The 26,041-nt window shown below is 55.9% G+C and overlaps 4 protein-coding genes across 22 annotated transcripts in view; 3 read left to right on the top strand and 1 right to left on the bottom strand.

The window, feature by feature from the left end:
• The first annotated feature begins 26 nt into the window (after positions 1–26).
• UBA7 (ubiquitin like modifier activating enzyme 7) lies at positions 27–9,065 on the top strand. Of its 5 annotated transcripts, NM_001278841.1 has the most exon segments (24): positions 183–238; positions 323–491; positions 594–728; positions 827–933; positions 1,270–1,360; positions 1,434–1,563; positions 1,767–1,864; positions 1,950–2,096; positions 2,528–2,710; positions 2,889–2,996; positions 3,154–3,234; positions 3,315–3,470; positions 3,563–3,728; positions 3,809–4,014; positions 4,113–4,177; positions 4,527–4,710; positions 4,784–4,858; positions 5,105–5,288; positions 5,764–5,846; positions 6,129–6,221; positions 6,314–6,505; positions 8,082–8,180; positions 8,258–8,358; positions 8,851–8,980. In NM_001278841.1, coding segments are annotated over 24 exon segments (3,039 nt in total).
• A 177-nt stretch (positions 9,066–9,242) lies between these two features.
• INKA1 (inka box actin regulator 1) lies at positions 9,243–12,021 on the bottom strand. Of its 3 annotated transcripts, none has more exons than XM_045050337.1 (2): positions 11,446–12,021; positions 9,243–10,076 (listed from the first exon to the last, which is right to left on the bottom strand). In XM_045050337.1, exon 2 carries the CDS (start codon positions 10,044–10,046, stop codon positions 9,285–9,287), a length of 762 nt encoding a protein of 253 aa, XP_044906272.1. In that variant the 5' UTR covers positions 10,047–10,076; positions 11,446–12,021; the 3' UTR covers positions 9,243–9,284. The 3 variants fall into 3 exon arrangements, with proteins under 3 accessions (XP_044906272.1, XP_003982288.2, XP_044906267.1); XM_003982239.6 differs by lacking the exon at positions 11,446–12,021 and adding an exon at positions 10,825–11,403; XM_045050332.1 differs by lacking the exon at positions 11,446–12,021 and adding an exon at positions 10,747–10,886.
• Positions 12,022–13,838: 1,817 nt separating this feature from the next.
• Positions 13,839–22,566, top strand: CDHR4 (cadherin related family member 4). 12 transcript variants are annotated; one of them, XM_003982238.6, is made up of 19 exons: positions 13,839–14,655; positions 15,003–15,187; positions 15,312–15,474; positions 15,551–15,642; positions 16,178–16,288; positions 17,638–17,741; positions 17,936–18,072; positions 18,356–18,539; positions 18,638–18,791; positions 19,048–19,141; positions 19,446–19,649; positions 19,730–19,869; positions 20,091–20,241; positions 20,321–20,541; positions 20,771–20,913; positions 21,412–21,468; positions 21,570–21,660; positions 21,888–21,915; positions 22,412–22,566. In XM_003982238.6, exons 1-19 carry the CDS (start codon positions 14,607–14,609, stop codon positions 22,465–22,467), a joined length of 2,364 nt encoding a protein of 787 aa, XP_003982287.1. In that variant the 5' UTR covers positions 13,839–14,606; the 3' UTR covers positions 22,468–22,566. The 12 variants fall into 12 exon arrangements, 9 of the variants coding, with proteins under 9 accessions (XP_003982287.1, XP_006928839.1, XP_019677230.2 ...); XM_006928777.5 differs by having other exon boundaries at positions 21,885–21,915; XM_019821671.3 differs by having other exon boundaries at positions 19,446–19,646; positions 21,885–22,566.
• A 2,206-nt stretch (positions 22,567–24,772) lies between these two features.
• The window catches only part of IP6K1 (inositol hexakisphosphate kinase 1), a 58,500-nt gene continuing 57,231 nt past the window's right edge, over positions 24,773–26,041 (top strand). Inside the window, exon 1 of one of the 2 annotated variants that reach the window (XM_011291603.4) lies at positions 24,773–24,905. The gene's annotated coding sequence lies outside the window, so the exon portion shown is untranslated. Of the gene's footprint in view, positions 24,906–25,103; positions 25,226–26,041 lie in introns of those variants that run through there. The other variant, XM_045050290.1, reaches the window with a different exon arrangement.

The following is a 26,041-nucleotide window of genomic DNA, read 5'->3' as shown; positions in this document are numbered from 1 at the left end:
ACTTTCATTTCCCCTGAAATGACGGAGGAGCCAGGAAGAAAGCTGTGACTGGTATCGTCCTTCAGTCCCGTAGACAAAGTGCCTGTGTGCACTAGCCACAGTGAGGCACTGGCCTCTGCTAGCACAGCCTCCCACGCAGCGACCGCGTCTCTAAGCGCTGCAGCCTGTTGTCCAGCCGCAGGATGGCTGCCCCGGAGACCTCCAAGTTGCTGGATAAGGAGCGATACTCACGGCAGCTGTGAGGCCCGAGGCGGGGAAGGGAATGGGGTGGCTTTCTGACTTCTGGTCGCCGATCGCCTACCTTCTTTTTCCCCATCCGCAGGTATGTGCTGGACTTGCCGGCCATGCAGAAGATTCAGGGAGCGAAGGTCCTGCTGTCAGGCCTTCAGGGCCTGGGGGCTGAGGTGGCCAAAAACCTGGTCCTGATGGGTGTGGGCAGCCTCACTCTGCATGATCCCCACCCTACCTGTTGGTCTGACCTGGCTGCCCAGGTGAGGGTCAGCTGGGGTGGTGGGGTGGGTGGCTATGCTTCCCAGACCAAGGACCCGAGACAAATCTCCGTGCTCAAGCCAGACTACTGTGTCCCTCTCTAGTTTTTCCTCTCAGAGCAGGACTTGGAAAGAAGCAGGGCTGAGGCATCTCAAGAACTTGTGGCTAAGCTTAACAGAGCTGTCCAGGTATGCATCCACACAGGTGACATCACCGAGGAGCTGCTGCTGGACTTCCAGGTACCCTCCCTGCCCCCCTCTCCGTGTGAGCCCAGTCCCTTCCTCTAGCCCTGAGCTGAGCAGCGGTTCTGGCCCTGCTGATCACGGGGTCCATCCAGGTAGTGGTGCTGACCACCTCGAAGCTGGAGGAGCAGCTGAAGTTGGGCACTTTATGCCACAAGCTCGGAGTCTGCTTTCTGGTGGCCGATACCCGGGGCCTTGTGGGGTGAGCAAGGCTCCCTGCCTGGCCTACCACATCACAGGCAGTAACTGGTCCCAGTGCTATTCCTAGCTCCAGGCTTGCTCCAGTGCCCCTCCACCCAGCCCCAGGCCTGTCCCAGCATCCCCTTCTGGTTCTGGTCCCCAGTCCCACCCCTCTGCTTCTTCCACCCCAGCCTCCAGACCCGCTCAGTAAGTCCCTCAAACTCTAGCTTCCAAGCCTCTCCCAGTATCCCTTCCCAGTGCTGGCTCTCTGAGCTTGCCCTAGTGTCTCCCACGCTTCACCACAAGCATGGCGATTAACCACTGAGCCGTCTCAGTGACCCCTGCCACCACACCACAGGCAGTTGTTCTGTGACTTTGGTGAGGACTTCACTGTGCAGGATCCTACAGAGGCAGAACCCCTGACAGCTTCTATCCAGCACATCTCCCAGGTGGGTGTTGAAGTGTGGGTGCTCACCTGCTGACCCAGGAGGGCACCCCTGAACCAAGCCTCCTCTTCTCCAGGGCTCCCCTGGAATTCTTACTCTGAAAAAAGAGGCCCACAACTTCTGCGATGGGGATTTGGTGACTTTCTCGGGCATTAAGGGCATGGTGGAGCTCAATGGCTGTGATCCCCGGCCTATCCACGTGAACGGTAAGCCAACCCTCTCCACTTCCAGGCCCAGCACCCAAGCCCCAACAGGGGGCACACACAGCCTGGCTCTGGTCCTTGGGGGTAGGTTCTCTTCCACCTTCCTCAGCATGGAGCAAGGTCAAGGACACAGATGCAAGACAGGATAGAGTATAAAGAACTACTCCGGTTCAGAGATCATACTGACGAGGCTGGATCTCCCCTAGGGGACAGAACCTTGGAGATTGGGGACACAGCAAATTTCTCCTGTTACTTGAGTGGTGGGACTGTCACTGAGGTCAAGAGGCCCAAGACTGTGAACCATGTGAGTGCAAGTGCATCTGAAGTAGGGGAGCTTCAAGGGGCCCACAGTCTTCTGAACCTGACCCTGAGCTAAGTACCTGCTACAGAAGCCCCTGGATGTAGCTCTGCTCCAGCCCCGTGTGGTGGCCCAGAGTTCCCAGGAAGCTCGCCGCGCCCGCTGCCTACATCAGGCCTTCCGTGCCCTGCACCAGTTCCAGCACCTCAATGGCCGCCTGCCCCGGCCCTGGGATCCTGTGAGTGGCCCCTCTGCTCTTCCTTGAGCCTCTGTCTTATTGGGGTCTCACCTGCCAGGAGGCAACAATGATTATCTCACAGACCCAAGTTATAATCCCAGAGGCATTTTCCCACTTACATATAGGAAATGATAACACTGTCTCTAGGCCAGAGAGAGGGTCCCTGAAAGTACCAGGCACAAAGGCTGGGGACCCCGCCACCTCCTAACCATTCAGTTCTAAGGTGAAATCTCTACCCATGTTGGTGAAGCCCTTAAGGGCATTGTCTAGGCGTTCTCTGGCGGGGCTGCACAGTCTGGCAACTGGTTTGGGCCTTCACACTTAGGCTCTGCTTCCACTTCTCTGGAAATGGGGGGTGGCTGCATGAAGGGTTTGAGTAGGGAATGGAGCTCAGGCCAGGGCTGCCGTGCCCACAGAGTTCTACCCCACAGGTTGATGCAGAGATGGTGGTGGGCCTGGCCCAGTCCCTGGAACCACTGAAGGGGACAGAAGGAGAGCCGCTGGAAGAGCCTCTGGATGAGGCTCTCGTGCAGACAGTTGCCCTGAGTAGTGCTGGTGGCTTGAGCCCCATGGCAGCCATGTTGGGTGCGGTGGCCGCCCAGGAAGTGCTGAAAGTGAGCACAGGCACAGGCAGGGTGGGACTGGGAAGGGTGTGGAGGTAAGTGTGGGTGCCAGAGAGTGCCCAGTACCAGACAGTGGCCTTGGAGGCTTCGCCAATCTGGTGAAGCCCAGCCAGGATCCTAGTGGCTCTGGAGCTGGCAGGAGTCCCTACACTAAAATGCTGGCCTCTAGGCAATCTCCAGGAAGTTCATGCCCCTGGACCAGTGGCTTTACTTTGATGCCCTCGATTGCCTTCCAGAAGACGGGGAGCCCCATCCCAAACCAGAGGACTGTGCTCCGGTAAGAACCTGGGGTAGGGGTGCAAGCTTTCTCCAAATTCAGAACTAGAGAAGGAACAGGAAGAATGATCCAGAGATCCTGACCTGGAAAAGTTAGCGTAAGACGGAGACACAGCACAGGCCAGTGGCCATCACTGACCCCTGTCTGTGTCTTCTAGAGACATTGTCGCTATGATGGGCAAATTGCAGTGTTTGGGGCTGGTTTTCAGGAGAAGCTGAGCCGCCAGCACTACCTCCTGGTGAGCTTTGTGGTCCAGTTGGGAGATGCCTGTGGGAGGGCCAGTCCAGGCCCTCTGACTAAGGCTGCTCCTGCTGGCAGGTGGGTGCTGGAGCTATCGGTTGTGAGTTGCTCAAAGGTTTTGCCCTAGTGGGCCTCGGGGCTGGCGCCAGCGGGGGAGTGACTGTTGCCGACATGGACCACATAGAGCGCTCCAATCTCAGCCGTCAGTTCCTCTTCAGGACCCAGGACATTGGTGTGAGTGCCGGCCCCTACCCACACCTAGCATCCTGGACGGTCCTCCCACAGTGCCCCCCAACACCCCCAGCATCTTCCTGCTCTCTTTTCAGAGGCCTAAGGCAGAGGTAGCTGCAGAGGCTGCTCGCCGCCTGAACTCAGACTTGCAGGTGACCCCACTCATCTACCCACTGGATCCCACTACAGAGCACATCTATGGGAACAACTTCTTCTCCCGTGTGGACGGTGTGGCTGCTGCCCTGGACAGTTTCCAGGCCCGTAAGCACTTGCCCTTGAAACTCAGCCCCTTGGTCAAGGCAGTGCCAGCCCCACTCCTGACCCTCTGCCCCTCTTGCTAGGGCGCTATGTGGCTGCTCGCTGCACCCACTATCTGAAGCCACTGCTGGAGGCGGGGACACATGGTACCTTGGGACATGCTTCAGTGTTCATGCCGTGTGTGACTGAGACCTACAGAGCCCCTGCCTCAGCTATAGCTTCTGAGAATGCTACCTACCCTGTCTGTACCCTGCGGCACTTCCCCAGCACAGTCGAGCACACCGTGCAGGTAGGACGCACCCCAGAAAGGCCTAGCCCACCCAGCTCAGTCCTCAGCTGTAGACTGATTCCCCGTGTGACACCTCATGGTTCCTCTCTCCCCCACAGTGGGCCCGGGATGAGTTTGAGGGGCTCTTCCGTCTGTCTGCTGAGACCATCAACCGCCACCAACAGTAAGGCCACCAAGAGGGGTAGACGGGAGGGGCGCCTGGGTGGCTCAGTCGGTTAAGCATCTGACTCTTGGTTTTGCTCAGGTCATGATCTCATGGATCTTGAGTTGGGGCCCCTTGTTGGGCTCTGTGCTGACAGCATAGAACCCACTTGGTATCCTCTCTCTCCCTCTTTCTCTCTCTGCCCCTCCCGTGTACTCTCTCTCTCTCAAAATAAGTAACTTAAAAAAAATAAAAAAATAAAAAAAGAGGGGTGGACGGGAGCCCTCTAGCACCAGAGGGCTACCCCTAGCTAGCCCCTAGCACCAGAATCTTCAGGGCTTTAGCCTCGAAACCCTTCCTCTGTCCGCAGGGCACCCACTTCTCTGGCAGAACCAGATGGGCTAAAGGTGCTGACCCTGCTGCAGGAGGTGCTGGGTGTCCTAAGAGAGCGTCCACAGACCTGGCAAGACTGTGTGGTGTGGGCTCTTGGCCACTGGCAACTATGCTTCCATGATGGCATCATGCAGCTCCTGAATCGTTTCCCACCTGATAAAGTGGGTAGCTAGGGATTGGGAGGCTGAGGGCTCAGGGGAACCAGACCGAGCCCAGCAGCCTCCATTTCCTTAGGTGCTTGAGGATGGAACTCTTTTCTGGTCAGGTTCCAAACAGTGTCCGCAGCCCTTGCAGTTTGATGCCAGCCAAGTAAGTGGGGTCCCTTAGGAACCCCAAGATGGGGATGTGACCCCTCAGAGCAGAAGTGGGCCCCTGTTCTTCAGAGATAAGCAGATGCTGAGGGAGATTGCTGTGTTTGTGCGCATGTGGGTGTCCACGTGTGACACAGAGGCAGACACTCAAACAGATCCATAAATGGGTGGTGACCCCTACCCCATGTACCTGTACATGCTCGCTCTACCCATGCGTCTTCCCATGCTCTTGCTCTGACTGCAGGACACACACCTCCTCTATGTGCTGGCGGCCGCTAACTTGTATGCCCAGATGCATGGACTGCCTGGCTCACGGGACCAGACTGCACTCAGGGAACTACTGAAGTTGCTGCCACTGCCCGTCCCCCAGAACCTGGTCCCCATCTTTCCTAACGACCTGGAGCTAGCTCGGGCTTCTGCTGAGTTTGGTGAGGCTCCTGACCTCTAGCCCCCTATGCTGCCATCCAAAGGTATAGCCCTGTCCTCAGCTTATGCTGCAGAAGGAAGATGGGGCCTGGGGACCCTGCAGCCAAATCACTATCTCTCAGGCCCTCTGATTTTGCTTCTCTCAAGGCTTGGGCTCATCCTCTAGCCCCTCAGTAGGCACTCTCCCTGCTACCCATACCCCTGCACCTCTATTCCCATGGCAGATTCTCAGCAACCCCCCCCCCCCACAAACCTAGTTATGTTCCCCAGGTGAGGACGGAGATAATTGGTACACGTATGCAGGCACACACACACACAAGTAGGGCTGGGGCTGCTTGAGAGGAGACTGCACTATCATTCAGGGGGTCTCCCTGAAAGTGGCAAGTTTAGTCTTAGGAGAGACCAAGAATAGGCACCAGGCTCCAGGGAGAACACAGAAGGTAGGGGCTAAGAACTTCTAACCCCTTCCTCTGACAGGCCCTGAGCAATTGAAGAAACTGCACAAAGTCCTGGAAGTCTGGAGTGGGAGCCCTCCCCTCGAGCCCCTGAAGTTTGAGAAGGTGGGAGTCCAAGTAGGGGTGAAGGGACAAGTTGGGGAAGATTGTTGGGGAAGTTCAAGAGCTAGGAAAGTAGCTTTGAAGTCCCTTGGCCTGAATCCTCCTCCCAGCAGGACCCCCAAAAGCAGATCACCTTCCCTGAGCCTCAGCTTCCTTACCTGATAAGTGGGGAGATGTAAGCATCCATCCCACAGGATTATGGGAAGACCTGTACAGTGACACGTGGTCAGCCATGGCTAGGGACTCTGGGGCAGTGTTAACATGACTGTGACTTGGGCCTCACAGGACAATGATAGCAACTTCCATGTGGACTTTGTGGCAGCGGCAGCAAGCCTGCGAGCTCAGAACTATGGGATCCCCCCTGCCAACCACGCCCAGGTAACCCTGCCCTTTGGGGCTCAGGCCTAGAGGTGGAGGTCAAACCCTAGCCCTACACCTTGGGCCCAGACCAAATCTCTTGTCCTTGGCAGAGCAAGCGAATTGTGGGCCAGATTATTCCAGCCATTGTCACCACTACAGCAGCTGTGGCTGGCTTGGTGGGCCTGGAGCTGTATAAGGTGGTGAATGGGCCACGGCCCCTCAGTGCTTTTCGCCACAGCCACCTGCATCTGGCTGAAAACCGCTTTAGCCGCTGGGTGCCTTGCGCCCCAGCCATCCAGAAGGTGAGCCCTTGACACCCCCCCCCCCCCACTCACACACACACACACACACACACACACACACACACACACACACGAGGCCTGGGTTCTCCTTGCACCTACCAAAACAGGCTCTACTCTGGCTTTGGGTTTGTACCAGAACCCAGACTCTGGGGGAGTCCTTAAGACTCCCTCCAGCCCCCTTCCTGCTGTGAAGCCAGACTGGGACCTGTCAGACACAGGAAGCAGCCGTCAGCCACCCCCACCCCCATCCCTCCACAGCCCGGGTCTGGGGGAGCTGCAGCTTTAACTCATTAGTGGAGCCAGATATCCCTCACAGCCTCCACCAGCCCTAAGGGGGAGGTGGTAGGGAGGGAGGACTAGAGCCCTAGCCCCAAACAGAGCCTAACTTCAGCTTGCATGGCATGGGGATCCTGGCCCACACTCTCCAAGCTGAGTTAAAGGCCACTGAGCTCACCAGTTGCGGGGGGGGGGGGGGGGGGGAGGGTTGTGTGCGTCTAAGTGCACAGGGGTCTGGGCATCCCTGGCCCTGAGGTTTGTGGCCATGGAGGGAGGATGCTGGCACATCTGTGTGCCAGATGGGAGTACAGGACTCTTCTTCAATGTGGGCTTGCATGGGTGTGCATGTGAGTACACATGCAGGCATTCCCAGGCTTGTGTCCATGTGTGTTCCTTCGAGTGCAGGGCTGTGGATGCCCCTGGCTGTGTGCCCAGGCTAGGCAGTAGTTAGTTGGCATTTTCTTGGGGCACAGGAGAGGGGGTGGAGAGAATACCAAGGGAGAGGGGAGAGGTCATGGGCCAGCACTGGGCTTTTGCTGGGGTCCCTCAGGGCACAGTACACAGAGCCCCTTTGTGAAGGGCTTCTAGCACATAAGCTGCCTTTGTCTGCGGTAGAGGGGGAGGGAGCAAGGGAGGATCCCCCCCAACTCACCTCTGGCCTCATCTCAGCTTGACCCCACTGTGCTTTCTGGAGGCGGGGGTCTGTCCTGGCTGCCTTGCCACCCTCAGCTCCAGTCACCAGAATCCCAAGATTTTTGAAATGGGGAAGGAAAGGGGACAGGAAGAGGAGGCCCTTGCAGACTGGGTCCCTGCTGGGGTCTCAGCCAGTGGGGCCCTAGTGGTCATTGTGCCCCTTGATACTCTGTGCCCACATAGCCCAAGGCCCTGGCAATACAGGATGAGGGGGCAGGATGTACCCCCCAGCTTCCAGCCTTGCATTTGAGGATCAAGCTGCTTTATCGGAGACTGCAGCGGCCCTGCTCCTGTTTCCTCAGGAAGCAACGCCCCCCCTACACACACACACACATACAACCAGCCTGTGTGATGGATTGCCTGTTTCCCTGTGCGGGGGCCCCATAGCCCCATTTCCTGTGCTGGCCCCAGCATAGGCGGGGAGGGTACTGAGACTCTGGGCCCAGATCCCACCTTCCAACACCCCCCCCCCACCCCCCGCCCCGGGGCTTCTGCTTCCTGCCTCTAGTCCAGCTCCTCCCCTAGGAAAGGGGCCATCAGCTGCTGGTAATGGGTAGGGGGAGGGTGTGTGTGAGAAGCTTCTCATTCCTCCCCCCACCACCCCAAGTGCCATCACCTGACATGGACCTGGACCTGTTGGGACCGCCTGAAGGTGCCTGCTGGGCAGCCAGAAAGGACCCTAAAGTCGTTGCTGGCCCATCTCCAGGTGAGCCCCATTCCTCCTCCTCGCCTTCAGTCTTGGCCCAGCCTGGTCTAGCTGGCACTTGACCTGACTCTCTCTAGGAACGGTATGGGCTGAGGGTGAAGATGCTGCTGCACGGCAAGGCCCTACTCTACTCAGCAGGATGGTCACCTGAAAAGCAGGCCCAGCACCTGGCCCTTCGGTGAGCCCGCACCTGGCTTTAGCCAGGACTTGTTCTGTCCCTGGAGGTTGGAGGTGGGAGACATGATGAAGTCTTTCCTCCTCCCAACCCCATTTGGGCCTCTCACACCCTCCTGAAGCTTTCTTTTGCCAAATGGAGCCGGCAAATGGGCTGGGGGTGGGGTGAGGGCTGAAAGCCTGAGGAGGGGCCTCCAAGCTGCCTGCTTGGCCGGCCCCATTAGCTCCTCCACACCCCCCATTAGCTCCTCCACACCCTGTTAAGCCCCCCTTTCACGGCCCACTCCCAGGGGACTCACAGCTTCCTGCCTCCTGCCCGCCCTGCCTGCTGCTCCTAAAATAGTTTCAGATGTTTCCTGTCTTAAGCTGCTCCTGCCCCTGGCTTGGGCTCCTTATGGCCCATCAGCACCCCCTGGTCCATGTCAGGTCACTCTGCCTACCACTGCTCACCTACCCAATCTCTCCCAACCTCTTTCCCCCCACCCCACACTACCAGGGTGACCAAACTGGTGCAGCAGGTGACAAGCCGGATGCTTGAGCCTGGGCAGCGGATGCTGGTGCTAGAGCTCAGCTGTGAGGGTGAGGAGGAGGACACTACCTTCCCACCCTTGCACTACGAGCTGTGACAAGGCAGCAGCCCTATCACCTGGCTCTATCGAGCCCTGCATCCTGAGCCCACAGTAGGCACTCAATAAATGCTTGTTGAAGGAGGGTGTAAGTGGAGAGGATGGATGGCAAAACATGGGGCAGTAATGCACAGGGTGGGTGATGTGGGCATGACAGGGACCCCTGCAGGGAAGGAAAAGGCTCTTTAGCTTCACCTGCCTGGGCTGCGCCTCAAAGGGCTGGGGCCACCTCCTAGAGCCTCAGGGGTATGGAACCAGGATAGACCAGAGAAAGGCCTTTATTGTCCCAGGCTGGAGGGCAGGGTCAGAGGTAGCTGACATCATTGCAGATGATGGGTTGACGGCTTCGGCAGCTCATGAGGGCTGCAAATCGTGAGACATCTGCAGGCAGTTCAGGTTCCGGGCGAGGTGGGCATGACAGTCGCTTTCCTGCCATAGCAGCCCTGCGTGCCCTGGCCAGCTGGCGCCGCAGCTGCTCAGAGAGCCCAAGCAGGAACTGAGGGGGCCGAGCACGGGCACGGGGACCACCACTATCATCCCCCTCACCTGCTGCCTCTGGTAGCTCCATCCAGTTGTGCACCAAGTCAGCAAAGCAGTTGTCGCCCAGCACTAGGGGCTGGCGACTACGACCTCTGTTCAGCAGGGCTGCAGTCCAGTCTTCAGCTTCCAAGCCCCGCCAGTGCTCCAGGCAAGCGTCTGGTGTAGACTTGGGCCGTGGTCGACGGGCAGGTGGTGCACCGGCCACAGGGGCCCTGCTAGGCAGGGGAATGCCACTGGCCGAGAGGCGCTGTCTATGGGGGGGCCATGCTGGGGGTGTTGGGTGCTGGAGTACAGGCAGCTCATCCTCTCTCCATGTGCTGCCCGACACCTCAGAGAAGCCAGAGTCCCAGTCCAGGACATGTTCCCTTGGGCTCCCCAAGGCAATACCCTTGTCTCCTGTCACCATACCTTCTTCCTCTTCCACACAGCCGACTGAGTCCTCTTCCAAGGCATCTGAGGCCCTGAGTCCATGGCTAAGCCAAACACCTGGGCCAGGTTTGGGGGATGGTGGAAGGGGGCCAGACATGGGGGGTGAGCCAGTGTCCCGGCCACACAGCTGTGGAAGAAGAGAGGGCCCAAGTTGGAAGGGTAGTGCTTGTCACCCCTGCCTACCTAGCCAAACTAGTCCCAAAGCAGAAGGCCCAGGAGGACTGGATAGGCCTGCAGGCCTGTGCAGCAAGGCCTCTAGTGGGCACAGGGCCGGCATGGGGGCGCTGGCACACGTAGCTCGTGTGACTCGCGTCAGCCGACCTGGTGGCAGTCCGGCAGGCTGCAGCACGCAGAGCTGGGCAAGTCGGTACCCGCCACCAGGGAGGGAGGCAGGGTTGTGGGCCCGCCTGCATCGGGAAGTAAGTCCTGTTCAGGGCTGGGGGTGGGGGAGCATCCCCTGTTTCCTGAGGGATTCAGCTCCCCAAAGCTCACAGCGTCTTTCAGAGAAAGAGCACTTGCCAGGTGGGGGGTAGAAGAAGTACAGGTCAGCCTGGGGTAGAAGGCATCCATAGCAGCTCTAGCACCTCTTTAGTCCCTCGCAGCCCCCTGCTCAGCCCCAAAATAAATTTCTCCCCGCCACCATCCTCAGCCGCCCCAGCAGCTTGGCCAGCTGGGCGGCTGTTACTTGATGCCCAGGGCAGCCCCCAACAGTCCGAAACCCGATGCGGGCCATCTGGGCCATCTGCGCCTCCCCGCCCCCATCCCGCCTTGGATGGGCACTCGGGACGGCCCCCTACCCGTGTGTCGTTCGGGCCGGACGGCAGCTGGGCACCCCACACGCGTCCTCACAAGCCACACCCGCTCCCAAGTCTCACCAGTTCCCAGCGGAGCTGGCTCAGGAAGCTGTCAAGCCGAGCGCTATGCATGCCCGTGCCGGAGCCCCCGCCAGGCCTGCCAGTTCCTCTTCGAACTCCAGCGGGACCGGCGCGGAACGGGCCCAGCGGGCCGGCCAGCGGCACCCTGGCCCTCTGACTGGCGCCGCGGCTCCTCGCTCTCCGTAGCTCCCGCCGCCGCCACCGCCCCAACATCTGGCAGCCGCGCCCCGCCCCTGGTGCCGCAGCCAATGGGGCCGGGGAGGGACTGAAGTGGTCCCGCCCCTCGGGCACTGACGGGTGGATGTGCCTGACGCCCACTCCCCACTCCCCGCGAGCTCTGGGGGCGAGGGGCTGGGTTGTGTCTCGAACCCGGGCGGGTCTGGCCTGGGACTTCCCCGACCACCCTGGGCGGTTCAGCTCACTCCAGGTTCGCTGCTTCACCTAGGACAAGTCACTTCCCCGCAGTAGCCTCAGCTTCCCCGTTTTTCCCGGGATAGAACTGCAGTCCCTCCCGCAGGGGGCCTCAAGAGCTCGCGGATCCGGTGGCTACGCCCACGTGAGGACAGAGCGCCCCCAGCCGTCGATCTAGCAGTGTTGTGGCCCATTCCTGGCGCGACCTACTGTATTCGGTCCTGAAACCGGCCTCGACAGACCCTGGAAGTGATGGGAGGGTCCGGCCCCAATGAGGACTCCAGGAGCTCTGGACCTTGCGGCAGCACAGAGCAGGGGCTTCAGCCAAAGCCCAGCCCGCACCCTCTCGGTCCTGCATCTGGGCCAAGCAAGGCGGGGCCGCCCTCTAGTGGGGAGGGCTCGGTTAGCCGCGATTCCTGCCGCAACATCCGCATTCCCTCTGCCCGCACCACTAGCCTACGGAGAGTGAGAGCAGGAGGGTTAGGGCGGCGCTCTCTGCCCAGAATGGTCCGAGTCCGTTCCTGGAGACCACTCCAGGATCCAAGGCTAGGTTCGAGGATACAGTCTAACTTGAGACAAGACTAATCAGTAGACAGAAAAATACCGGAAATGGGGGGGCAGACGGGCTTGTTTGGGAGAGGGGACTCAGAGGAGGCAGCATTCTGTATGTGATCTGAGTGAGCCATCATGGGAGATAAAGAAGAGGGGTATTCTAGGGGAACCTGGGTGGCTCAGTCGGCTGAGGGTCTGACTCTTGACTTTGATTCAGGTCATGATCTCACGGTTTGGCCATGGGGCTCTGCGCTGACAGCGTACTGCTGCCTGCTTGGGATTCTGTCTCCCTCTCTCTTTGCCCCTCCCCCAATTGCTCTCTATATCTCTATTAAAATAAATAAAAATACACTTAAAAAAAAGAGGGGTATTCTAGGCAGATGGATCAGCCAGTTAAAGGCCCGGACAAGAGAGGATTTTGACAGGGCTTAAGACAAAGAAGGACCAAGTGTCTAGACAGTGGTAGTTGGGGGGATGAGGAGATCAGCAAAACCAGTCTCCTAGCGGCCTTAGAAATATAGGGATTTGTTTGTGGTGCGATGGGGGAGCACTGGGACTTTTGAGCAGGGAATGGCCTGGGCTGGCTCCTGTTTAAATAATCCCATCTGCTTTAGGAGAACCACTCTGTGATCAGAGTGGAGGCTCCTGCCCTCATCCACCAAGAGAAGGGAGGGCCTGGGTCTGCGTGGGGCTGGGGCACAGAAGGGGGTGAATTTGGGGTATGTTCTGGAGTTAATATCAAGTTTTGCTGATGTATGAATATGAGTAGGGAAAGAGGAGCATCTAGCATGACTCCTAGATTTCTGGCCTGAACAACTGGTTGGATGGAATTGCTGTGAATTGATCCAGGAAAGACTGGAGAAGAACGGGTTTGGGGAGGAAAACCAAATGATTATTTGTGGACATGTGACCCTTGAGATGCCTGTTAGACATCCTATATGAGATGCCAGGTCAGCCACTGGGTGACTCTGGAATGTGGGAGAGAAATCAGCACTGAAGCCTTAGATCTGGGAGGCAAAGTGAGTGGATGGTATTTAAGGCCATTGACTTGGAGATGGGAGAAGTGAGTATAGACAGAGGAGGGCAGCAGTCAGGACTGAGTCCTGGAACACTCCTCTGGGTGGTAGTAGGAAAGCAGAACCAGCAAAGGAGCTAAGCAGGAGCAGCTGGGGAGGTGGGAGGAAACAGAGTGTGGGCACTTTAGGAGCCAAGGGAGCAAGTGTCAAATGCTACCAAGGAGATAAGATTGGAGAATGAATTGCTGAAGCTGGCAGTATGCAGGTCTCTGAGGACTCCAACAGGGCAGTTTCATGAAGGGAGAGACGAACATGATGATAGTGGGGCAGAAGCAAGTGAGAGATGAAGAACTGGAAAGAGCAAGTGTAAACAACTTTTTAAAAATTGACATATAAATTTGGGGCATCTGGGTGGCTCAGTCTGTTAAATGTCTGACTCTTGATTTTGGCCTAGGTCATGATCTCACAGGTTTATGAGTTTGAGCCCCACATCAGGCTCTGGGCTGACAGTGCAGAGCCTGCTTGAGATGTTCTCTCTCTTCTCTTTCTGCCCCTCTTCTCTCTCTCTCTCTCTTTCTCTCTCTCAGAATAAATGAACTTTAAAAAATAAAAAAATTTAAAAATTGACATATAGCATAAATATAACAATTGGACAACTCTCAAAGGTACAGCTCAATAAATTAAAAAAAAAATTTACATGTATTTATTTTCGAGAGACAGAAAGAGGCAGAGCATAAGTGGGGAGGCAGAGAGAGAATGAGACATAGAATCTGAAGCAGGCTCCAGGCTCTGAGCTGTCAGCAGAGAGCCTGATGTGGGGCTCAAACTTACAAACCGTGAGATCATGACCTGAGCTGGAGTCAGATGCTTAACTGACTGAGTCACCCAGGCACCCCTCAATAAATGTTTTTTAAAGTTTATTTATTTTTTTTGAGAGACACAGAGACAGCACAAGTGGAGGGAGGGGCAGAGAGAGAGAGAGAGAGAGAGAGAGAGAGAGAGAGAGAGAGAGAATCCCAAGCAGGCTCCATGCTGGCAACACAGAGCCTGATGCACGGCTCAAACCCACAAAGCCATGAGATCATGACCTGAGCCTAACCAAGAGTTGGACACTTAACCGGCTAAGCCACCCAGGTGCCCCCAGCTCAATAAATGTTAAAGTCTGTAGACACTTATGCATCTGTCACCTAGATCAAGGTAGAAACTGTCCCCAGCTCCTCCAAGAGGCCACTTTGTGCCCCCTCCAGTTGATATCCCCCCCCCCACATAACCACTAATTTGATTTATATCACCAAGGATTCTTTTTGCTTCTTGAATGTAGACAACTTTTAAGAGATTTTGTTGATGGCTGGGCTCAGATTTTGTAGACAGATAATGTTTTAATGGTGAGGGGAAGTGGGCAACTGGGGCTTGGACTCTGTGGGGTAGCAAATCCTGAGCCCAGTTTTCCTGGGTGCTGTGCTTGTGCTGTCTCCAAGGACTGCATGACTGAGACTTACTTCCCTGAACCTCAGTTTCCCTACCTGAAATTTGATCCTTTTCCCCTAACATTTCCTTTGGGTTGTAGTAAGAACGGAGGGATTCATCAGAAGCAGTGAAACCTGGGGTTGTCCAGATCTCTTAATGCCTGCCTGGAGTCTAGAGCTCAAGTCACCAGGGATGGGCGGAGCTAGAATCTGGGAGGCTCAGGAGTGCAGCCTGCCCAGCTGTGTTTAAGCGACTCACCTGACAACGGGGTGAGCCTGACAACGGGGTGAGCTGGTCTTCTGGAGTCTCCTCTGCTGTCTGCGTCTTGAGGCCACTATGGCACTGCTCAGGATCCTGACGCTTCTGCTTGCTCTGACTGTCTCTGGTGAGGAGCTGGTGGGTGGGGGAACCCCAGTTCTCACGCCCAACCCCCCATTCCACACTGGAGTGGAATTGTGACCCTTCTTGGATAAGCTACCATGGAGTGCAGGGGCTGGGGGAGAGCAAGGGAAAAGGGCAAAGATCTAACTCCCTGACCCTCATTTCTTATCATGGCTGCTTCCTCAACCAAGTGCTCACGTCTGTGAAATGAGCTATGCCATTGTTGGATATGGGGGACAAGGAAGAGTTTTGGCTGCTTGGCCCCTAGATGTGACCAGGCCCTGAGGGAGAAGGTCAGGACTATGCTTGTGTGTGGGGGGACCTCCAGTCTGAATTGTCTCTTCTTCACAGAACTCCACTGCCTGCCCTGGTTCATAAATGTCTCTGAGAGCCAGGGACCCGGCACGATCCTTCAGTCCTTCTCCTTCAACTGCACTTCTCACATGCCCACCCTGCAGTTGGTCCATGTGCAGCCACCCACCACCTTCTTCAACCCACCCAGCCTGACCAGGTGGCAGGGGATCTATGTGGGCATGGTAGGGTCATGGGCACAGATGGGAGCCATGGGGGAACACGGGCAGTCCCTAAATTCACAAAGCCACAGGCAGTATAGGGGGGTGGAGAGCCTACAGTCCCACATGCACTGCCTACCTGCCACAGGTGACCTTAAGCAGCTCGGCCCGGCTGGATGCTCTATCGGTGAATCACTATAAGCTGCAGCTGCGGTTCACATGCGGCAACCATGTGATGGAGGGACCACTCTCTGTGGATGTGCGGCGGGACCCTGGTCATAGTGCATGTGCTGGCCGATTTGCCAGCCCAGGTGAGGCCAGGGGCAGCAGGCAGGGGGTGGGCAGGCATGGCCTGAACAAAGCCTCCCTGACCTCTCCTCTGGCTAGCTGGAGAAATCATTCAGGTTCTGGAAACAGTCACACCTGGGGCCAGACTGTACACTCTGCTGCTGCCAGGCCTGGAAGTCCAGCGTGCCCAGGTGAGCCCAGCACATAGGTAGTGGGGAACAGAATGAGGGAGGCACATGGGGAGACCAAACTGGGCCCCTTCTTGTCCCAGCCCCTCTCTAGCCACTCCCCCCCGCCCCCCCCCCCCCCCCCCCCCCCCCGCCCAGCAGAGGAACACTTTAGTGTCAGCTAAGCCTCTGCGTGATGTATGTTCTTGGAGAGAGCCGCTGTTGGCTGCCCATCCCCAAAGACCATGGCTGTTCCTATAAGGACATCTCAGGGGCTTGTGTTCTTTCATGTTCTCTGTGTGTACTGAATTCTCCCTGAAAATTGTGTTACTTTTGTAATCCCCAAAATAAATGCAGTTTAAAAAGCAAAATAATTGGTTTAAAACCAGAGAAGATTGAGGATCGGGGCCAGGGGTGGAGGTTGGGGACCCACCCTGTATCGGGGTATGGGAGGGTTTGGTGTGGACAGGTACTTGCTAGGTTGCTGGGGGATTTTGGCAAGGATGCTGTGGGGCACTGGGGGCTGAGGCTGGGGCTTCTAGCATCTCTGTCCCGTCAGATAAATATCATCAGTGCCCAGGACCCTCCATACTTTCCTGGACCTTTCTCCATCAATGGTCAAGGTTGGCTGCTGGTGCCATCCCAGGGCCTCAAAGGCCAGGCTGAAAAGGTGAGCATGACTTGGGACCTGGGGATACCCATGGATGGGGCACACAATGGACAGAGCCACCACTTCCTGGAGGTTTGTTTGTTCTTGGCCTCCTAGATTTTGCTGCCTCGTGTTCAGACATAGCCACCTGTACATGCTGCCACATGATGGCTATTCTCCCACATTTGCCTGGTTCTGTGATGGGTTCTGGAGTTCCAGAAAGAAAAGGGAGCCCCTCATGCCTCTAATAGAATTGAGAATGTTCAAAACATTCACACAGGAAGAGAAAGTTCTGGGTAAAGTGGCTAGTACAATCTGGAGAAGGCTAGAGAAATTCCTTCGTTGTTATTATTTTTTTAAACATTAAAAGTTTTGTCGGGGTGCCTGGGTGGCTCAGTCGGTTGAGCGTCCGACTTCAGCTCAGGTCATGAGCTTGTGAGTTCGGGCCCCGCGTCGGGCTCTGTGCTGACAGCTCGGAGCCTGGAGCCTGCTTCGGATTCTGTGTGTGTGTCTCTCTCTGCCCCTAACCCACTCGCATTCTGTCTCTGTCTCTCTCAAAAATAAATAAACATTAAAAAAATTAAACATTAAAAGTTTTGTTTTTGTTTTTTGCTTTTGAAGTTTATTTATTTATTTTGAGAAAGAGTGTGAGCAGGGGCGGAGCAGAGGGAGAGGGAGCGAGAAAGAATCCCAAGAAGGCTCTGCACTGTCAGAGCAGAGCCAGATGCGGGGCTTGAACTCACGAACCAACCCGTGAGATCATGACCTGAGCTGAAATCAAGAGTCAGATGCCTAACCAACTGATCCACCCAGGAGTCCTGAGAAATTCTTTCTTTAAAATTTCCATTCCTTTTTTTAAAAAAAGTTTATTTATTTGTTTTGAGAGAAAAAGTGCAAGTGGGAAAGGAGAAGAGAGAGAGGGAGAGAGAGAATCCCAAGCAGGCTCTGCACTGTCAGCACAGAGCCCTATGCAGGGCTCAAACTCATGAGTTGTGAGATCATAACTTGAGCCAAAATCAAGAGTCCAATGCTTAATCTACTGAGCCACCCAGGTGCCCTGAGAAGTTCCTTCTTTAAAATTCCATGTTTTAGTGACTGGCTCTTAGTAACTCTAAATGATGTTTCATTGTGAATAACTCAGATATCACACTTCTTTGAGCTGTTTGCATCCTAAAGGAAATATTTATGGCCCCAAGAATGGGACTTAAAGGAGTGCCTGTAAGCATAGAGATCATGGGGTGGGAGTGGGGGCTCCTTGTGGAGGGCCCCAGGTTGGGGGGGGGGGCGGTTGCTATTTGAAGGGACGACTGGGCATAGACATACAGGTATACACACACTGTAGTTCCCTTACTGTTCTGTGTGCACTGCAGGTCTTCCAGCTTCAGATTTTGGTGACTTTTGGACAAAATCGAAGCTGCCTTGGGATGCTCAAAGTGAAAGTTTTGCCTGTTCCCTCCAGCCTGATCTCTTTCCTGTAAGGCTCCCCTACCCTGAGTACAGTGAAGGAGACATGGCCTAGCCCCAGGGAATTGGGAGTGAGGTTAAGGGGTGGGGTTGCTGGGGTGTCCCCAGCTAGCTTGGGTATGAGGGAAGCCCCGGGGGAGGGGCACGCCGGCAGGGCCAGGGGTAGCGGGAAAGGGCATAGCTAGTTTCCCCCTTTTGGTCCAGGAAGCAAGCCTCGAATATCACCATCCTGGAGGACCTGCCCCCCGGGGGTAAGGTGGTTCAGGTCCGGGCCCGGGGCTTCGACGTGCGCTACGAAATCCTCTCCCCGGTGCCCTGCCCCCTCTTCTCCATCGGACGTGGTGAGGGGCATAGTGGGGAGCGGTGCGGGATGCCTCCCAGGCTGGTCCACAGTGATCCGCACTACCTCCTCGCCCTGCTGAGAAACGGGGCTGAAACCCAGGCAGACACGGGCGCGGTGCCGTTTGGGGGCCGGGCTAGAATTAGAGGCGAGCCTTGGAGGAGGCAGCTGGGGTGGCCAGACTCAGCCCCCTCCCGCTGAGGGTGGATTAGGTGTGAGGGTGGGGACCAAACCCACCTGGGGGCGGGTCTAAACTCAGCATTCCCCGCCCCTACCCCGCCCAGCCGACGGTGTGATTCGCACCACCGCGCCTCTGGAGTTAGCGCAGGCCGCGGGCGCGGCGGTCACTAGACTGCGAGTGAAGGCCTACGAACGGCTCAGGCCGTGGGCCAGCGTGGAGCTCGAGCTCACGGTGAACGTGCGCTCGGTCAACCGCTGGCCTCCGCGCTGCCTCCCAGCGATGCTGGTGTGAGTATACAGGAACCTTACGTAAGCTATAGGGATGAGAACCATGGTTCTCCTGGTCCAGACTGACTTTTGCCCTGCCGCCGGCATTCTGCTCCCAGGACTCAAATCCCCGAGACCACGCCGGTGGGCACCGTGCTGAACACCTTCACTTGTGCTGATCCAGACTCTCCCGGCTCCATCCTCGACTACCAGCTGCAGTTCCACAGCCCTCCTGGCTCAGCTAGCCTCTGCCTTCGAGACAGGGTCCTGGAGGTGCCCAGCCCCTGCCTCCTGACCCACATGCAGGGTGCTGGGGACTGTAAGGTGGAGGGGTCGGGGGGCAAAGGTCTGTGGGAGCTGAGACCATTGCCATGAGGGAGATGGTGGTGGAGCCAATCTGCACCCACAGAGCTGGAAAGCAGAGGCTCAGGGTTGACCATGTGTGGTTGCCCTGACCTGAGGTGGCCCAGTGTGGCTCTAGACTTTTCTAGGCCTTGACTCAGCCTCACTCTGTGGCCCCTCTGGCCAGGTGAATGCCACACTGGACTGTGATGCTCGTGGGGCCTGCTTTCAGCATGCAGCCTCCATCCTGGTGCTCGATGGTGGTCAGCCCCTGATGACCAGTGAGTAACCATGCCCAGGCCTGGACATCCAGGACAGGGCTGTTCTGTACCTCTCTCCCCATCCTTAAGATAGGGTCACCTCTCCTCCCACAGAAATCAATAGGGCACAGTTGTCTCCCTAGGGTGGGACATATGTCTCCTCTCCTAGACACCTCCCCACCCAGGGAGGAATGGCTATTGTTCGTCCTCCTTCCAGACCCTCTCCCTCCTTAAACCCCCAGGGCAGGGCCATGTCTCCCCCCTTAGACCCTAGAGAATGGCTGGGCACCCCATGCCAGCTCCTTGACTGTCAAATGGCCTCCAGCTGAAGTGCCAGTACTGGTGATGGTGACTCCTGTGAACGAGTTCTCCCCAGCCTGTGTCCCACACAAGTTCCGGATCCGGGAAGATGCAGGGCCCCACACTCTGCTGGGCTCTGTGGTGGGCATGGACAAGGATTACCCACACAACAACATTGAATACTACATCTCTGGCGGGCCTACCATCTTTTCTGTGGACCGTCTCAGTGGTACTCCCACCCCAGGGCTGGGATGGAGGGTTGGAACCAGAGTTGACTCTGCAGGCTGAGGCTGTGGGCATCTCTTTTAGGGGAGGTTCATCTCCTGGGATCTTTGGACTATGAGCTGCAGACATTATACAGGCTCAATGTCCTGCTGATTGACTATGGCCAAGACCAGGACCCCACTCACCACCGCTCTGGTTCCTGTACAATTACCATTGAGGTTGAGGTAATTGAGCCCCAAGGCCTTGGGAAAAATTGGAAAGTGTTCACATCTTCCTCTAGCATTCTGCTTTTCCACCCTGTGCCTAAGTTTCCTCCGTTAGTTGGTTGAAGAGGGATGGTGCCTCATTATGGAAACCTTTGGAGCCTGTTGCCTGATACCTAGGCTCTGGAGGAGACTGAGGGGCTGGCCTGAGGATTTGGGGTGACCTGGCTATATTCCTGCAGGATGTGAACGACCATGCCCCGGAATGTCAGCCTCCATTTCAGGAACTCACCATCTACGCTCTCCTGGGCCATAGTGTGGAGGTGACCAAGGTGTCATGTTGGGTTCCTCAGGAGCCACAGCGTCTGGCCTTCTCCTACAGCATTGTGGGAGGTGAGGATCATGGGGGCCACCAGGCTGTTGGGGAAGGAGCAGGCCAAGGCCAACAACGGTCCCCTTGTTCTGCTTTCAGGGAATAGTCAGAGCCGATTCAGCCTGCAAGGAGCCACCCTGGTGTACAACAACATCTTGTTGGGGCCTCTCTGGCCAGAGCAGTTCTATACTTATGAGCTGTTGATCCGTGTGGCCGATGCAGGTCCCTCCATCCCCCACCTCAGTACCACAGCCACCGTCAGTGTGCATCTAATTCCCTGGAGCGCCAGCACAGTGGCCACCCGCACCCACAGATCCACAGTGAGAGGGGGTCCTTGGGACCTTGGGGGGTAGGACGAAAGGATCTTGAAGGGCAAGGAGATCCAGTTTCCCCAAGTGGAACTATGGGGGAAGGCATTCCAGAGGGAACCGTTGAACATAAGGAGCCTGGCAATACAGAAGAGCAACTCTGGGGTGTGGGGTAGCCCAACCCTTGGAGTGATTTGAAGGCTGGATGATCACTTTGCCAGGTCTGTGGCCCCCATTTCAGGTGCCTTCAGTGATGACACCCCTGCTTGTGACCGACACAGAGGCTTTCTGGCAGCCGGAGCCCTGGTTTGTGGTGGTGCTGACAGTGACCAGCGCCCTCTTTGTCTTGGCTCTGGGCTGGCTCCTCCTCAGGCTCTTCCAGGGGTAGGGTTCTTATTCCTGGGCTCTTGCCCCAGCCCATTAATGGACCTCATCTGTGATAGGTGCTTTCACCAAGATTTGGTGACAATGCCCAAGTTGATGAGCAGGCAAACTGCTATTAATGGGGGCTGCTCTCCCTCCAGAGGTCATCAGGTTAGAGGCAGAGAGGCACTAGGGGGAAATTGTCTCCATTGTTGGCACAGCTTGGTCTTGGAATGGAGTGGGTGTGGATGAGACCCAGTGCTCGACACTCAGAGTCTATCATGCACTGGGCATTTGCCCCTATTCCTGACCCCTATCCTCCACTTGACACTTGTTCTGCCCCTAAGGGTGAGTTTTTTATGGGCGCAGGACTGACCCAGGGGAAGGTGGGGTAACAGTGTAGGCATTGCATGTGGACATTGGCTATCTCCAGTATACGGGGGCAGATGGATGGTGCTGGTTCCTGGAGTCAGCAGGTCTGCAGCCCTCACTGCTTGGTCCCTCCTCCTGTCATTTTAGGTTGGTCCAGATGCATCAGACACCAAGCAAACCAGCCCAGGCTTTGCTACTAAACGGGTTAGTTTCCTTTGCATACCTCTATGCCTGAGAGTCCATCTCTTAAATTCAGCCTGGGGCCAAGAGCCTTATCCTGTATTCGTGCTTTTACTTTGCCCCAGCATCCAGGGAACTGAGGAGTCCATTCAGGGGTTCATGGAGGCACCGAGAATGGAGATGTCCCAGGCACCCAGCAGTGTCGACCTGAGCTTGGTACGTCAACATACCATCCTGTATAGTGGGCACTGGACTGCTCTAGAGGACTCCCCTCCCAAGCCTGCCTCCTTCCTTGTGGCTGGCTACCTCTGTGGTAGAGCCCATGCCAGCACCATCAGAATGGAGGAGGGAGGTGGGATCCTGACCCCTATGGGAGCAGACCTCCACCTGCTCCTGGGGGCAGGGCTCAACTCATTACCCCCTCTCATTCTTCCCATCAGCAGCACTTTGATGGCAGAGCACAGGACTCCCGTGAGTCCCCCTTTTCCCAAACTACTCTTCACCTGGGTCCACTTTCTATCCTTACCCCATCTCAGCGTCTCCTCCTACCACCAGGCATCCACTATCTACTCTTTCCCTGAATGGGGTCTGTTCTCACTCCAATGTTTCTCAAACATCTGTTGGGCCAGAAGGTGACTCAGACCTGGTCTGGTTCCTGCCCATGGCAGAAGCGGTGGTGAGGGGAAAGGCCCCCAGATATTACATTGTCATCAGTGATTTATGGCAGATTAATCTGGCACTGGGCTTAGGGAAGCTGGTGTTCAGTTTGGGGAAATCAAGGATGCTTCCTGTGCATTTGAGCTAGACCTCACAGGATTGCTGAGAAAGGAGGGAAGGGACAAGTTGGATCAAGCAGAAGGAGGGTCTCACCAAGGGTTCTGGAATGTCTTCCCCTACCTTTAAGGGAAGGAGGCTGTTCTGCTGAGTCCAGCAGTGCCCTCTCTCCCTCCTGACCGTTTGAACTCAGGCACAGGCAGAGATTACCTGTTCAACACGCTCACAGGAGCCCGGCGCTGGCTCTGAAGCCAAGAAGCTGCTTCACTGTTTGTGGAATTTTTTCTTCCCATGATCATGCTGCTGAGTTTTTAAGTTGATTCAATAATAAACAAAATTACAAAAGAAGAGTCCCAGCCTTGAAAACCATCTGTGGGAGAGGCTCTGGGATCTGAGCTTCCTTGTTCTCACTTGGAGAGTGCCTTGCCTTCTGGGAAGGCTCTAGGGAGTAGTAAGTTTAGTTTAGTTTTGTTTTTTTAATTTTTTAAATGTTTATTTATTTTGGAGAGAGAGACAGAGTGTGAGTGGGGGAGGAGCAGAGAGAGAGACAGACACAGAATCTGAAGCAGGCTCCAGGCTCTGAGCTGTCAGCACAGAGCACAGAGCCTGATGCAGGGCTCGAACTCACAAACGGTGAGATCATGACCTGAGCTGAAGTTGGACGCTTACCGACTGAGCCACCCAGGCACCCCAAGATTAGTTTTCTTTTAAGAAGGCATTGTATGATGCTCTGACTGATCATGATTAATGCAGAGGTAAGAGGCTGTTATCCTTGTGACAGAGGCCTCCAATCAGCCTGTTCCTTCAAAGACCACCTGCTCTAGCAGATGGGGAGGGCCCAGGAACTTCCTTTTCCCACTGAAAGGAATACATTGTTGCTGTTTGAAGCCCCCCCCCCCCCAACCTCTAGGGCTCTGCCAACTGTGTGTGGTTTTCTTGGGAAGGATCTGAACTTTTGCACTGAGGTGAGGGTTGGTGCAGATTTGAGACCCTTGTGGCATGGATGGCTATGAGGGATTGATGGTAGCCCCCTTCAGACGGGATATTCCTATTTCTTCCTGATCTCTTTCTTCTGGTGTCTTGGCCCTTATCCCTCCCTATGCTGAGCTGAGTTGTTGCACTTAGCCAGGTGGCCTGCAATAACGTGCAGGAGGGCAGGTTCTGTTGGATGCAGTGCTAGCTCATTCCCCTTGCCCAGCCTCAAATCAGGTCTCAGGTTATTGCCAGCTCTCCAAGAGGACCTGCTGTCTGGGTAGAGACTACCTTTCCTGAGGTATCCGTAAGTTCTTTCAATCTTCTTCCCCGTGTCAAGTCTGTGGACCTGAACCCTCTCAGGGCAATGGAGGACCTCCTTTCCTGAGCCAGTTATGGTGTCCCAGTCAGGGAAAAAGCCAAGTGTCTTCTGTGGGAAAAGTATGCTTCATGGTGTTCCCCCAAAAGTGAGGGTGTTAGAGCTTGCCCAGGACAACCTGAGAGCAGGCTGTTGCTGGAAGTGTTATAGGCGGACTTTTCTGAGCACTTACCCTGCTCTAAGGGCTCATTTGTTATCTTTGTTTTACAGATGGGGCAACTAAGCCTCAAAAGTCACATAACTAGCTAGTTCTGGCACTTGATGTGGGTCCAGGCTGTGTGATTTCATTTGAGTTCCTAACCCTGAAACCAAGCCCAGGGTTAGGTGCTCTGAATGGGGGGCCAGGGATAACCATTTTCCTGGGACTCCTAGCCTCTGAGATAGATCATGACAGTCCAGGGCAAAAGCTGTGTCACAGGTACTCAAAGACAAGATGCTCTAGGGGAGGAAGAGACGAGTTTCTGTTGTGTGCCAGGGCTTGTGCTGGGCACCGAACTCAAGGCAAAAGGACAAACGTGGGCAACGGGCCAGGGACTGCTTGGAGGAGCACACAGGGCTGCACCTCGCCATTGATGAGGGGCAAAGGTGGAGAAACCACTGGGAATAGGGAATTCTACTCTGATGCCAGTAGGAGGAGGTATGAGATCCGGTGCCTCCATTTCCAGAAGGGGCGTGACCTTGGCCAGGCCTCCCCCTCTGCGCCTCAGTTTCCTCACCAGTGAACCTGGACAACAACCCCTCCCTTCCAGGATGGGTGACAAAAAAATATATATATATATATAGCACACAGCAGGCACTCCCTAAGTGTGTGCGCGCGTGTATGAGAAGACGCCGTGGGCTCCCGCAAAAAGGCTACACACGCAAAAAGGCCAAGGGCGCTAGAGCCTCAGAATCGCCAGCAAAAGCTCTGCCTCCAGCGACTCCAGGAACGAGGCGCATGCGCCAAGCGATGCCGTCACAGTCACGTCCTGAGGCGATCGGCAAGGGCCGTGAGAGGCAGGCTCTGATTGACAGGCCAGCCGACCTGTCAGCGAGAAGCACTCCCTTAGGCCTAGGACGAAGATGCTGTTGACTGGGGATGGCCTCAGCCGGGGGCGGGTTCTTTGCCGTCCTGGTTACTATGACGCCCGGCCCCCGCCCCCTCGGCTGGCCGCCATCTTGTTGTTGATCCGTACCCAGTGGGCAGCGCCGGGAGCTGGACCCAGCGGCCGGTGCGGGGCCGCTACTGCGGGGCTCATCCACCTGCGCTGCCTGCCAGGGGCGGGCCGAAACCTGGAGGCCCGGGGGGCCCAGCTCCCGTGGGGAGCCGTGGGCGCCCACTGCCCGGGCTGGGCCGGTGAGTGACAGGAGCCGGGCCGAAAAACCGGCCTGACGCCGGCGGGGCTGGCGGCGGCGGGCGCGGGGTTGGAGCCGGCACGCGCGGGGCTGAGGCATCCGCCAAGCATCGCTCGAACAGTGCTCGAGCGCCCTGACCCGCCTCCCGTGGCGCCTCCCGGATACCGGCGCTGAGGCGGGTGGACAGCCTCGGGGTTGAGGTCTGAGCCCCGCGCCCGAAGGCCGGCCGGCGGGGTAGTGGGAAATTAGCTCCGCTGACCGGTACCGCTGAAACGTGTCCATTGCCAGCTGATGCTCTCTGGGGTATTCTGTTGCTGCCAAGTGAGAAATACACTTACCTCTTTCTTAGATGTGGTTCCTGCAAGTGTTTTTCAGACTGCTTGGAAACTTAGACTAGACGAACCAGGCTAAAGCCCCCGCGAACCCAGGCAGGCCAGTGTCACGGCCCTGTGATTCTGGCAGGGCTAAGGCCCTCTGCCAGGCTCCTGCCTCCTGTGCTCCTGGGAGCTCACTGTTTGCTTCTTCCTGAAGAGCCTGCTTAAATGTTCATGATGCCCGAGTTTTATTTTGGAACATAATTTCTTTGGTTTGTGACCATTTTTTGGTCTTGTGGTAAAGTCTTCTTTTTGCTCTAGAAGAAAGTGAGTATTATGGTGATGACTTGGTTGATTTTATCTCCTGAAGAGATACTCTGCCAGTGAAATCAGGAGACAAAGGAAAAGTAGTACTGTGTTAGAATCAGAAAAAGAAATGAAACTTAATTTTTGTCGTTGTGATGGTATGGAACTGCCAAATTAACTTTTAAGAGGCTAAGTGTATCTTGCCCAATGAAAACAGACTGTCAGGCCTCCTTCCTGTGAGGGTGGAAGGGTTAGAGACCTTGGGCAAGGTGTTAGATCTAGGAAGAGTTCTGAGTGCTCCAAAACACATTGCTCTTTCCATGTGGTCCCTTGACTCCTCTGCAAAGGCTCTTTGTATGTGGTCATAGCAAAAGCCTGCATGAGTGAACTAAGAAGTGAGGCAACAATACTTTGTGCATTTGTGTCAGGATCTTGTCATCTTAGAATGTTTAATTTTGAAATAAACTAGCTCCTTTTTAAAAATTTTTAATTTATTTATTTTTTTTAATTTGTGAAA

The sequence above is a fragment of the Felis catus genome, chromosome A2 (genome assembly GCF_018350175.1).
Source record: "Felis catus isolate Fca126 chromosome A2, F.catus_Fca126_mat1.0, whole genome shotgun sequence".
Lineage (NCBI taxonomy): Eukaryota > Metazoa > Chordata > Mammalia > Carnivora > Felidae > Felis > Felis catus.
Note: the sequence above shows the minus strand (reverse complement) of the source record. Positions and strands in the feature narration are given on the sequence as shown.